Here is a 12,651-nt window from a genome sequence, read left to right as displayed (position 1 = left end):
TGAAGCCAGTGCCCAGTGATACAGTATGAATCTGTTACAAGTTAAGATATATTCAAAATTCATAATCTCATCTCTCGTCTCGAGTCAAAGTGTTCAGTTTTACATAGATGAATAAGACATTATTAAAAAAATCAAGAAAAACAGGACAGATCCAGTTTTGTGTCTGGCTGTTGCTTTGGTCTGACTCAGCGGACACACAATCATAACTGACTCCCACCTGTTTGTCTTGATTAACAGAGGAAAACTTGAGTGTGAAAAGTGGTGTAAAAAAAAATAAAACTCTTATTACGAAAAATTGTGTTGTGAATTTGTAAAAAAAAAAAATTTTGAAATAAAAACCTGCTGGAAAAAAAAAACCTGCATATGATAAACTTTGTTATTGTCAAAAGAAGTAGGATAGAATAACTAAGATCAGTTTTAATTTAATGGTTATAACTAATTTTGTCTGTACTTATTCTCTTATGAGTATTTACTGCATAATATATTATTTATTTGTTTTAAAATTGATTGGTTGAGGTCTTTAAGTCATTGAAATTTGTGTTTTTTGTGCTTCTCACTATTAACTATGAGTACATACAAATATATCAACAGCATTAATCAATGCATTCAACACAGAGCAGCAGAACGACTAAAATTAGACCCAGCATGACAACAGTATGATGTTCATTCTCTCCTGAGTAATGAAGGGACAGCAGGAGATAAAGCTGCATGTGTTCACACTTACAGTCTGGTCATCGATGGGGGATACATAATTGCGCACACACACACACACACACACACACACACACACAACCTCATTTTTGAAAAAAACTTGATGCCACTTCTTCATTTTAAACCTTGATGTTTCACCATAGCAACCAGCTCCAGATGCAAATCCCACACATATCCACCAGTGGTACAGAATTATGAGGAAAGGATGGAGATAAGTACTAGAAGTACTGCCTTGTGGTTGTATGCCTCCGCCAACCAGTCAAGTTGCAGTTTACATCCACGTCTGTCCAGACTTACATAATATATGTATTGAAGACTTTGAAGCAATTTCATAAAAAAGGGTATTAAGTGTATTTTTTGGCCAACACATGGATGCTGCACACACATCTTCAACCCGGCAGCACAGAATATCTATACAATCACCACAGTTTTAGGAGTAGTGTCACCAATTCAGTATCCAACCAAACCTTCCCTTCCCAACACTGAGTACAACACTTGTGTGTACTCCTGGACAGATATGTGTGTATATGCATGAGTATTTACGTTTGTATACTGTATATGTATCATATATCAACATGACTGTGTTAACATGTGTGTCAGTACCTGCATAAATGTATGACTTACACCTTTACAGACATGCCTGTGACACTAATCCATTTCAGAGTGTATCTGATACACATGAAGGTGAAATAACAGAAGAATATACATATCGGCGCAGACTGCAGGAGAAAACTGTGCATACTGAACATACAGTTTTTAATAAATAATGACAAATGATTTCAGTCAGTAGGAAAATGTAAGTAATCAACATTTGTGGTACAAACATATGGAGAATAAACAATGCCAGACATCTGAGTAAAAAAAAAAAAGAATGCAACAGCAATGCTGATGGAGCATCACAAACATACACATATATACACAGAAAGCATTTACTTGCCCTACTGTATGATTGCTCTCCTATCACAGATCAGATGTATTATATGTAATTAAATCTAGCCAGCTACGGAAAGGCAAAGGGTCCTTATTTACTCAAGTAAATAAGAGACTCTGTGGTGAGAGTAGACTTAATCATGCCCTGTTCATCAGCCGACCCTCGTTGTGTGGCCTAATTCCAGTGCTAGAGAAAAACAGGAGTTACATGTAGTTAGCAGTAATACATTCAATTTACCAGTTTACAGTGTGTTTTTGCTTTGGTATTACCTGTGTCTGCGAAAAATATATGCCCCTGTACACTTATTTCTTGATTATGTGATTTTGTGATTCTTATGTGTGAATTCAGTTCAGTGTGTTAAGTGTTCTTGCTATATCCAATATATAGCTAACAAATATGTGTTAAGAAATATGCAACACATTGTAAAATTATGTGTATGACTCGGTTTAGCTTATTAGCCTTTCATGGATATTGTCAACTTGAGCACTCACAAGAGTAAGAAATCATATAGTCTTCTATTGATATGAATGCGCTGTGTTAGCTACTGTATATGTTATTTAGTGTTGTCACAAACATATTCATTGTATAACTATAATTGTTCGCTGTGGTCCTTGTGTCTCACTTCCTTGTAGACCACACACATTCATCAAACTGGATAAAAGGGAAGTTGTGTCTTCTGTGTTTGATCAACACACCGTGGTGATGGCTGTTACCCCTGAAGCACATGGTCACACCTACACAAGGTACTGGTCTTATAAAGTATATTTGCCTTCTTAATGTTTTTTTCTTCGCCATCTTTACGGGCCAAGGGCACAGCTGGCTTGTCATGCTGCTTCAGACTCTTGCTTTTAAAGGTACACCTGCTGCTCAAATTGTAATTTTAACACAAATCCACTTTGATGTGAAGGAGAACCAACAACCTCTTCTGTTTTAATAAGACAGGAAATGCATCAAAGTGACAAGGCAACCAACACCGTCACACCACTTATATAGCGATTGTGATTTATAGGCGATTCTATTCCTTTGATGAAACTGGGGATTTGTTTTGGTCAGACAAAAGGTTACCTTTAGTGATGGCATTTGGTGATACTTGATTTTACTTCAGGCAGAGAAGATTTGAAAAATAAGAAATAGAATATTAGTGCATTGGTTTCAACTGATACTGACTGGCATTATATAATGATTTTCGTAGTTGGCTGTTTTTCTTTGAGAAATTAAAAAGCATTTTTGTGACATGAGTATGAGGTTATTGTGTGTAGACTTTTCTGTTAAGGTTAAAATCCTTGATCTTAGAGACATTCAAAATCCAAGGCTTCTTGTAAATAATGGCTGCTTATAACAAGCTGGTAACAAATGAAATGTTTGGAGATTCAGAATAAGGGACTATTACCCATTTGTTTAAACGCACAATATGCATTACTGAGAAATTATTGAAGCCTTGGAAAACTGTCTCACACAAACACCTCCACACCTCTAATCTGCATCTTCTGCACGCTGTCACACTTCAAAGATCATCTTTTCAAACTCTTCACAGGAATAAAAAAGCATCAAGTGTGACCGGAGGACATTTAAGAGGCTCCATGTAGCTGATTGTCTTTTGTTATCTGCATCTGTAATGTATTACGTCCATAAATCAAGAAGAACAAGAAAAAGAACTCTTCAAACTACTACTTTCTCTGATTTAGACATTTACTGGACCGAGATAAGATTGATACATTACTGCAGTTTATAAAGTAAATGGAATTACATAATTATAAAATGTATGGTATCTGTGGGGAACCATAGTTTGTAGTAAAGGAAATTAAGTAATGTTATCAATCCCCATCAGGAGCTTAATCTGATTGACACAGATGGATTAGCTTTGCTGAGATGATACAATAAATTGTTTTGCTGAGATTTTGTTGTATTTTATATAATTGCACATACAATGTTTTTGAATTCAGTTAGAAGGTTTTGGCATGCAATTAATACCATCATACCATGTAAGTAGAATTAAATAAGACAGTACATTGAAAAATCTGCAGGGCATCCTATGGGGTTCATTCAGCTTGAAGCTGCATTGATCTAAATAATCAATTTCAAATTTAAATAGATGTGTAAATAATATATGAATATATATTATGCAGTAGATACAAATGGATTCATGAATGGATCTATTTAAATAAGACCATTTATTTCTGACGAGGGAAGGATAGTTTATGTAGCATTACAGCTTTGAGGGCTGTTCACTGGTCAGAAGTACTGTATTTATATTAGCTAACTGCTCCTTTACAAAGGACATCTTTGTTTTTAGAACAATTACAGGGACCTCGTCATCTACAGTGTACATTTAGAGTCTTGCTTTCAAAGCTCATGGCCTGCTAACATCGCTGCAACAGCAGACATCGATTGCTCCCTCACAGCAACAGAGAGCCAAAGTACAGAGGGAGATGTCAGAAAGGAAGCTTCTCCACCTTTGCACCTGATGTCAGATCCAACTTGTCAGCTGCATTATAAGAGGTGCAGCTTCAAACCACAGCAGCAGTTCAGCTGGCTTCACTGTTTCCCCAGACAATACAATGTTTTCCTTTTTAACCACAGAGGAAGGATTGGGCTGACAGGCTGGCTGCCTTTCTGCCATGGCGCCCTCATAAACTCCCTCTGATCTCCACCTGAACAACCTCTGAGCTTCACCTCAGTGGATCCAGAAGCACACGCTCCATTTCCCTCTTTACCTCATATCTGTACACTTTATTCATTATGTTGTCTGGTTTTGTTGCTAACTGATGGTCCAACAAGTAACATCTCAAAAACAGTTATGTGACCAAAATGTGGACATCGGCTAAGCAGCAATGCTATGATTTTTGTAAAATAAATTGACATGTTATTATATGACAACATAACAAAATCAGTGAAAATTGATTTGTTACCTTAAATCACCTTCATCAACTTGATTGGTTTAATACTACAGAATCAGCATTCACATTTACTATTATCATGCAATACATTTAAACAGTTTTTTTGTTTGTTTTGCATTAAATTAAACTTTTCCTGGAAGACCTTTGTGACGGGTTTATATATATGTGTGTGTGTGTGTGTGTGTGTGTGTGTGTGTGTGACAGGTGAAAATATGTGGACAGTAAAACTAAATGCCAACTCCTGCTTTGTTGCCACTAATGATGGCCAAAGAACATTTCTTAACCAGGAAACATCTGACATTTGCAATTAGCTTACCCAAAACCCCAACAGAGGTGTTGAACTGGTTAGGTCGTTAGAGATTTCTATATCCATCAAGTTTCACATAGGTTTTCATCAGTTGGGGGGGCACAGCTACAAATCATCTCAGCCATTTGCTAAGTGCTGCAAGCACAAGAGACATAGGTACCTGGGTAGCTCACCTGGTAGAGCAGGCGCCCATATATTGAGGTCTACTCCTCGACGCAGGGGACACCAGTTCAACTCTGACCTGTGGCCCTTTGCTGCATGTCATTACCCCTCTCTCTCCCCTGTCTGCATCTAACCTCTAAAAATAAAGGCTTAAAAATTCTTCCTTTAACTTCGCTTAAGATCAGCCCTAAAATGTTATTGTGTCTTGAGATGCACCCAATCATTAAAGGGCTTGTTGATTCTCCGGTGAGAGGATTAGTGTCCGGGATTTATGCTAAACTGATGCAAGTATCCGTAGGAGAACTCACAATACTAAAGAAATGGGAGCGAGAGCTGAGTCCGGAGGGGAACGTAATTAATTTGGAGACAGTTTGGGACAACATTTCCCACTGTTCCAAGAACCCAAATCACCAGCAGATCCATTGTTTTGTTACTTAATGATGACTCTAAATTACACCTACTTGGGAGACAGAACAAAATTTGGCTAGCTGAATCAACCGCGACCAAGAAAATGATAGCTCAGCACTGGCTCCCCCCCCACTTGCTTTGTATAAAACAGTGGTTGGCGTATTTTCTGGACATAGTTATGCTTGAGCTCTCTACAGCAAGGATTAACAAAGCCACATTGACTATAGACCTATGAAAAAACACAGCAGCACAGGTATCAGTCCTGATGACCTCAACATCACAAGAATTAGAGGAGAGTGACTAGGCAAGGTGTGATTTCTGTTTTTGTTTATTTGTTTTTTGTTTCCTCAAGACCGCAGAGGGTGGGGTGGGAGAGGGTTGTTGTTCATGTTCAATTGTGTTTCTCTGTTCTGTATGTTTGAAAAAATATATAAAAAAAAAAATGTCTCATAAAAAAAAAATGCCATAACCAAAACATAATCTTAAAAGAAAAAAAGAGATGTAGCAGCATTGTCTAAAGGCTTTGTTGGTAACTGTGGTGGCTGTAAGCAGTCCAACAAAGTGCTGCTGTGAGGGACTAAACACTGAGAGATGCATCAACACACTGTGACGCGCTCAAGATTGTATTGCAATGATTTATTCCTCCACACGTAAAATACAACTAGCACTGCAGTTACCAAATTTAAAGTTACTTTGTGAGTTGAAATATACGCGTTAGTCAACAGAAAGTGTTCACTCCCAGGCTCACCCCCTCTCTGTCAAAGCCCAAAAAACCCAGGTGAACAGGTGAAGCAAACAAATATGTTATCACTTCCGCTCAAACCGCGATGAAAACACCCACCACCTACAATATAAGGGCACAATATAATAATCAATAAATATAATATAAATGAGACCATAAACAACATACAATATGTGGCTCCTACAGTAACTGTGGTTACTGCAGAATCAGGTGGACAGTAACTAAACTATGAACTGCATAATGACAGCAGAGGGATCGTTGAGCTGGAGAGTCAGCAGGTCTGACAAATGGGAAATGACCTGAAGTCCTGATCCCCAGAAACAATTGAGAGGTATGAAACTTCATTTTTCATCCAGATTTGCAAAAAGGGGTAATATTCCACAAGCATGTCATAACACCAACACAGCTAAATTGTTGTGGTGTCCCAAAACTATTTAATATAAAGCAATAGCTGTCACAGTAAATTGTAACTTCTAAACATGATACAGTATATCGTGCCAGAGTGCTGGGATGCTCTAAAATCTATCATCGTTAGGGTTTGTGGACAAGCTCTCACAGCAGGCGGAGTGGACGTCCGGACACAGCTGTCACTTCAGCTTCTCTCCTACACTGTACTGCAGCAGTCATAGAAAACGGTACCTTTTCCAGGCTCATCTCTCTTTATAATGCTGTGCAATAGTTATCTCTGAATCCAAAACCTAATATTTCCACTCGGACAGGCACAGCACTAAAAGTGACTTGTGCTGTCACCATTCTACATATTTCTGAAGACGGGGAGAAATCTGAAGCGGTAGAGCCAAAATACTGGACTTTGAATATCAAATCTCTGCTTATTCACAGTTCACTTCAAGACAGTATACAGAGTCGGAATAATACAAGGTTCAGTCAGACAGTCGGGGCAAGAGTCTTTGTTTACTACTTGTAGATTAGGGATTTTGCAGCACTGCTGAATAATAACATACCTTTGTGAAACACGCATTTAACCCAATCTTTGCCCTACGAGTAACACTGCCCAAATCTGATTATTCTTTGTTGTTCCATCGATCCGTCTGTTTGTCTGTCTGATACTTTGGTTCAGATCAGTATCAATAATACAGACCACTGAGCAAACAAAACAAAGCCTCCCGACAAACACAGACTGCTTCCACACCAAGAAACAATGTTTACATGTGAATGCATTGTGCATCCTCACTATAACTTTTTCGTACAGATCTACATTGACACTAAAACATTGCAACAGTAGAAAAACTGTAAAATCTGGTAAGGAGTGAGTCACATCCCAGTTACTCTGCTGCGTCTCAGCAGGTTAACCCCTCTGAGCTACATATGTACCTACAGCCCTCGACAGTGTTGTACGCCGTTGTATGTCCTGTCCTTACTAAAACACCAAACCGGCGTTTTCAGCTTCATCCATTCTGGAGACGTGACATTTTGGGGCGTGAAAAATGCCAGCATAGCGTGTATGGCGGACCAAAGCAGAATGACACAGATATTGTGAGAAAAGATGTTCTCTTACCTTTATGAAGATAACGTAGGTCACTGAGTTTGATCTCAGCTGTCTGGCCAGACTGACATCAATGAGACATGAGCTTTTGTGTGAAACCAAAACTAGCGATCGGCATCTAATGAAATGTGAAAGAATTATTAACAAAAAAAAAAGAAAACAGAAGCTCAGTGGTAAAATTGTGTAAGTGTGCACTAGGGCTGCCACCTCTTAGTCGATTAGTCGACTAATCGGTCGTTTTGGTCTTAGTCAACTTAGATTTCTTTAGTCGATTAGTCATGTTTTATGCTTTTTTCATGCTGAATGACTTATTTCCAAGAAACATACGAGCACATCTCTGGTAAACACAAGAATTAAAGTGGTGCTTTTGCATGACTCTTTGCGGAGAAACTCAGATTTACAGATCTGTCGATTAAATCAACTAATCGATTAGTCGATACAATTGAATGAGTGTTAGTCGACTAAGAATTTCTTCAATCAAGCACAGCCCTAGTGCACATTTATTCCCAAATTCCTACCAATTTAAAACAACAAATCATTTGCTTCAAAAGAGACATGTCAAGGATTAAACAAAACAAAGACCCTGAAATAATGGGCCTCTGGAGTTTGATTTGATTCAAATTGAATTGACATCTCTTATATCAAGAGATGTTTTTAACTAATAATTGGGATCATTGCTTTTCCTTTTTCTGTACAGTTATGCAGTTTGAATGGTGGAACACAATGTTTACCATGCAATTCAAATTAACCTGTCTTTGATTAAAACATGATCATTCTGTCCTCTGATAAGCTCTTCAGGTTGTGAATTGTATCTTGTCAGCCCACCTTGCACCTCCATCTCCAGGACACAGTGTTTACTGAGTGGGTGCCAGGACACAGTGTGATTATACTAGCTGTAGGCCCAAGTACGCACAGACGCCACCATAAATTACAATGCCTGCAAAAACACATCAGTTAGGCTGGTTGTACTCAAAACTGTAGGAGAGTCTTTGTGTATGAGTAGGCTTATTCAACTATTTTGCTTTACTATACTTACGAGTATCGTAAGTAGTAGTGGAGGAAGTATTCAGATCCTTTACTTAGGTGAACGTATATATACAATTACCATACTGTAAAAATACTCTTTTACAAGTAAAGTCCTGCATTCAAAATGTTACTTAGTAAGTAAAGGTATGTAAGTATAATCAGGAAAATGTACTTTAAAAGTATTAAAAGTAAACATACTCAATGCAGAACCCCTGTGACTTGTTATACAAGTATATGTTATATCCTGAGATTATTGTAGAAGCAGGATTTTACTGTTTACCATTTGAAACTATTTTGTATCGGACTGTCACCGACGGATCATTTAGTCCTTTTTCATGCAAAATCATTTAATGGTTCCAGCTACAGAAATGTGAAGATTTGCTGATTTTCATTTTAATAATTTAAAGGTTTGTACTCATTTTTACAAACCAAATAATGGATAAATGAAATAAATCAGCAGATTAATCCATAATGAAATAACCATAATAAAATAGTTGCCAATTCATTTTCTTTCAATCAACTGATTCATCAACTAATCGTTTCAGCTGTACGTGTATAAACTGTTAGAGGTAGTTTAAAAAGCTTTTCATATGTTTTTTATGCAACAATCTTAATCTGTAAAGTAACTAGGTACTAAAGCTGTCACACAAATGTAGTGGATTAAAAACAACAATACTTGCCTCTGAGATGTAGAGAAGTACAAGTAGAAGTGGCCTGAGAAGGAAAGACTCAAGTACAAGTACCTCAAATTTGTACTTAAGTACAGTACTTGAGTAAATGTACTAAGTTACATTCCACCACTGTCAACCTCAAATGGGACTACCAGCTCAGTATGAATCTAGTAACTTAACCTTTAGCTAGGGAATGAATGTTTTAAGCTTATCAACTGCTGCCATAGGGACAACTATTTTTGAATATCAGGACAAATTATGTGAGGTCACCAAAGTTTATGAACCAATAGCTTCTCCTACGCTAACAGGTACTACAAAACTAATAGGAGGGTCAGACAAGCAGAGTATGTACACCCACACGGTCCTTAGACGGTTTAATCAGTGAAAACATCAGAAAAATAGGTGCCCTGGTTGTTTCTTTGGGGCCCTGTAGGGGGAAATACAGACATGTGTGTGTCTATATATTAGCATGTATGTGCTCACCCCCCTAACTCAAGTGGGCCCCGTGTTGCTAGCACATAAGAGATGCCATTTCTTCCTTTTCACATGTGTTGCCATTGGAGAGCTGACTGCTCTTTGACAAGATCTTTTATGGTACAGATTGGCTGCCAAAGTATAAAGACAAGAGAAAACAACACATGCACAAATCTCAAAGAGGTGGCCTTCTAGTCGAATGGAAAATGTTTTGCAACTGTATTGTATTTAGTGTGGGTTTTAGTAAGGAATAGTGATTATGATTTGATGCTAATGTTAATGTCTTGGCTGTAAGAAAGTCTCACATTAACATTTCAATTTGTTATGGGTTGTTTTGATTTTGGCCTCAACAAAGTGTTAGCTATCAATTCAAATGTTCTGTTCTAACTTAATTTTCTCCAGTAGGACCATCACTCTTTTGAGGCTGCTGATTTTCCTACCCAAAAAAACAAAAACTGTTCACCTGTATTTGAAAAATAAGTACTGCAAAGTGAATCCCTCATACTAAAGCTATTGGTTTTCTGGATGAAAACAATACTCCTCCTTTAATGAACAGAACCTGGCACCTCTTACAGTCTAAAGCTGCTTGAACACAGAAAACACGATTTCACCACAATGTGAGAAATCTTAGGAGGCTAAAAGATCGCTGGCACTGGCAGCAGTCTCTCGGGATGTCCAAGCACAGATTCAGAATACCAATTATACTGTGTGATCAGGGTAAAGCCTCCTCTACTGATGGAGCATCTGGTGATCAATGATACAGCCACAGTATATCCACAAACAGCCACTGTATTCCAAATTGTTGGCTGAGGAGGAATTGGTGAGCTTATCAGGAACTGTATGCTTTGATGTGTGTTGGCTAGTAAGTTTTCCTGGAAATAATTTATTGTGCTGTTACCTGGTGGAGACACATTATGTATGCATTAATATGATTATGAGTAGTGGACATACTTACGATGGGTTTTCCTCCATATTAGAGCCATTTCCAAGTCGTGACCATTCAAACTGACTAAGTTAATTACACTTGTCTGACATTATGTCATCACCCAACACTTGCGCACACACACACACTCACACACACACTCACACACAGAATGATACTCATTTTATGAAATGTGTGTGTGTGTGTGTGTGTGTGTGTGTGTGTGTGTGTGTGTGTGTGTGTGTGTGTGTGTGTGTGTGTGTGTGTGTGTGTGTGTGTAAATCACACCTAGGAAAGCAATCCTCCAAATGCTCCTATTTTCAATTCCTTCCAAAAATGACTGTTCTAAAAATGCTGCTATTGGAGGACTGAGGCTGACAACCACCACGGCTCCACAGGTTATTACATGTTAAAAAACAAACAATCTATGCTCTCTGTGTTTCATGCTCCACATGCCTGTGTGAATTTGTGCCAAACTGTCCTGATCACAGTCGCACCCCCTGCTGAGACATAGCCTGCCAAATTCTTGACTATTAAGTCCAGCTCTGAGATTGAAGCACTTTAGCTTGTATACACAGATATTCTACCACTGTTATTAGTAGAAAATAAACATTGTCAGTTCTCAAGCACATATAACTTATAGTATAAAATGTCAAGTCAGTAGATAGATAGATAGATAGATAGATAGATAGATAGATAGATAGATAGATAGATAGATAGATAGATAGATTAACTTATTGAGTATTCTGCCATGAGTAACATAAGCCATGAGTATCATAAACACCAAACCAGATCCTATGTGAATGTTTTGGTGATGATGCTGCCTAGGACAGTGTGAGATTTGTCAATACACCATGGAATTACAGTGAAGCTAACACCACCCTGTATATCTGCCAGCAGACACAGTGTGATGCTGAGGCGACTTAACACACTCACATCGCATCTCTCATTTCCAAAACCGTTGCACCTGTCAACTAATTGCGCATGAGGGAGTCCCCACCAACCTTTACAATATCGGCCTAGCTTGACCAAACAAACGAAACGCAAAGATGAAAACTAGCCTTTGGAACGTACACTTGTCATTTCGGGCAACGCTCGCTTACCTGTCATAACTCCACCTACTGTAAGACATGCTCCTGTTGCTGCTGACTCCCTCCATGTCTCCGGCTAGCTGTAGCTGCGGACTGGACTGGACTGGATGGTCAGACGTCAAAATGAAAGCGCAAACGCTCGTCTCTCCGTCCTCACTAAAACCAAAACCAAACACGAACTCAAGGAGTCGCCGTTAACTGAATGAGCAACAGAGGCTGTGCAGTGCAGTGCAGTCAGACGCTCTCCTGGGCTATACCACCACAGAGAGGGGAGCGCGCTAGTGAGCTGTCAGCTCACTGTACATACGCGCGGATTGATTTTCATTCTCGCGGATCCGCAACGCAGATTAATTGCTGATTTAAAATTCCTACTGACTGTGTCCTTCGTGCCAATAGCCTCGGGAACTTCAGTCTAAGGAAACAGCAGGTCGATATCAATGGATGAAACTTTGATTTGTTTATTTTGATTACTGCCATCCCATGACCGCCTATATAGCAAACACTGAACCTTCTCGCTGCTGATCAGTGCTAGCAGGCAGATAGTTGCTGTGCTATAGCTCCCAAACAGTTCTGTTCCTTAATTTTTCAAATGCTGAATTCAATTGTATGTGGATATGTGCACTTTTATAGAAGTAATTGGACATGGATGTAATTCAATTAAAATAGGCCCACTTTTTTTTTTATTTTTCACAGGATCAGACTCACACACAGCACATTGCTTATTGCATGAAGACTCCTGCTTCTAAGATAACTTATTGGATGTCAGCACAATTGTGATTTTTCAAACATGGAGTCGCTTTAAAAC

The 12,651-nt window shown here is 38.5% G+C and overlaps 1 protein-coding gene across 1 annotated transcript in view; it reads right to left on the bottom strand.

Moving 5' to 3' along the window:
• Positions 1-12,104, bottom strand: part of tub (TUB bipartite transcription factor) — a 42,803-nt gene extending 30,699 nt beyond the window's left edge. The window contains exon 1 of the mRNA XM_028582808.1: positions 11,859-12,104. Within this exon, the coding sequence (XP_028438609.1) occupies positions 11,859-11,914 (56 nt within the window). The 5' untranslated portion in view covers positions 11,915-12,104. The remainder of the gene's footprint in view (positions 1-11,858) is intronic.
• Between the last annotated feature and the right edge of the window lie 547 nt (positions 12,105-12,651).

This window comes from Perca flavescens, chromosome 1, assembly GCF_004354835.1.
Source record: "Perca flavescens isolate YP-PL-M2 chromosome 1, PFLA_1.0, whole genome shotgun sequence".
Classification (NCBI taxonomy): domain Eukaryota; kingdom Metazoa; phylum Chordata; class Actinopteri; order Perciformes; family Percidae; genus Perca; species Perca flavescens.
This window is presented reverse-complemented; position numbering and strand designations above follow the sequence as displayed.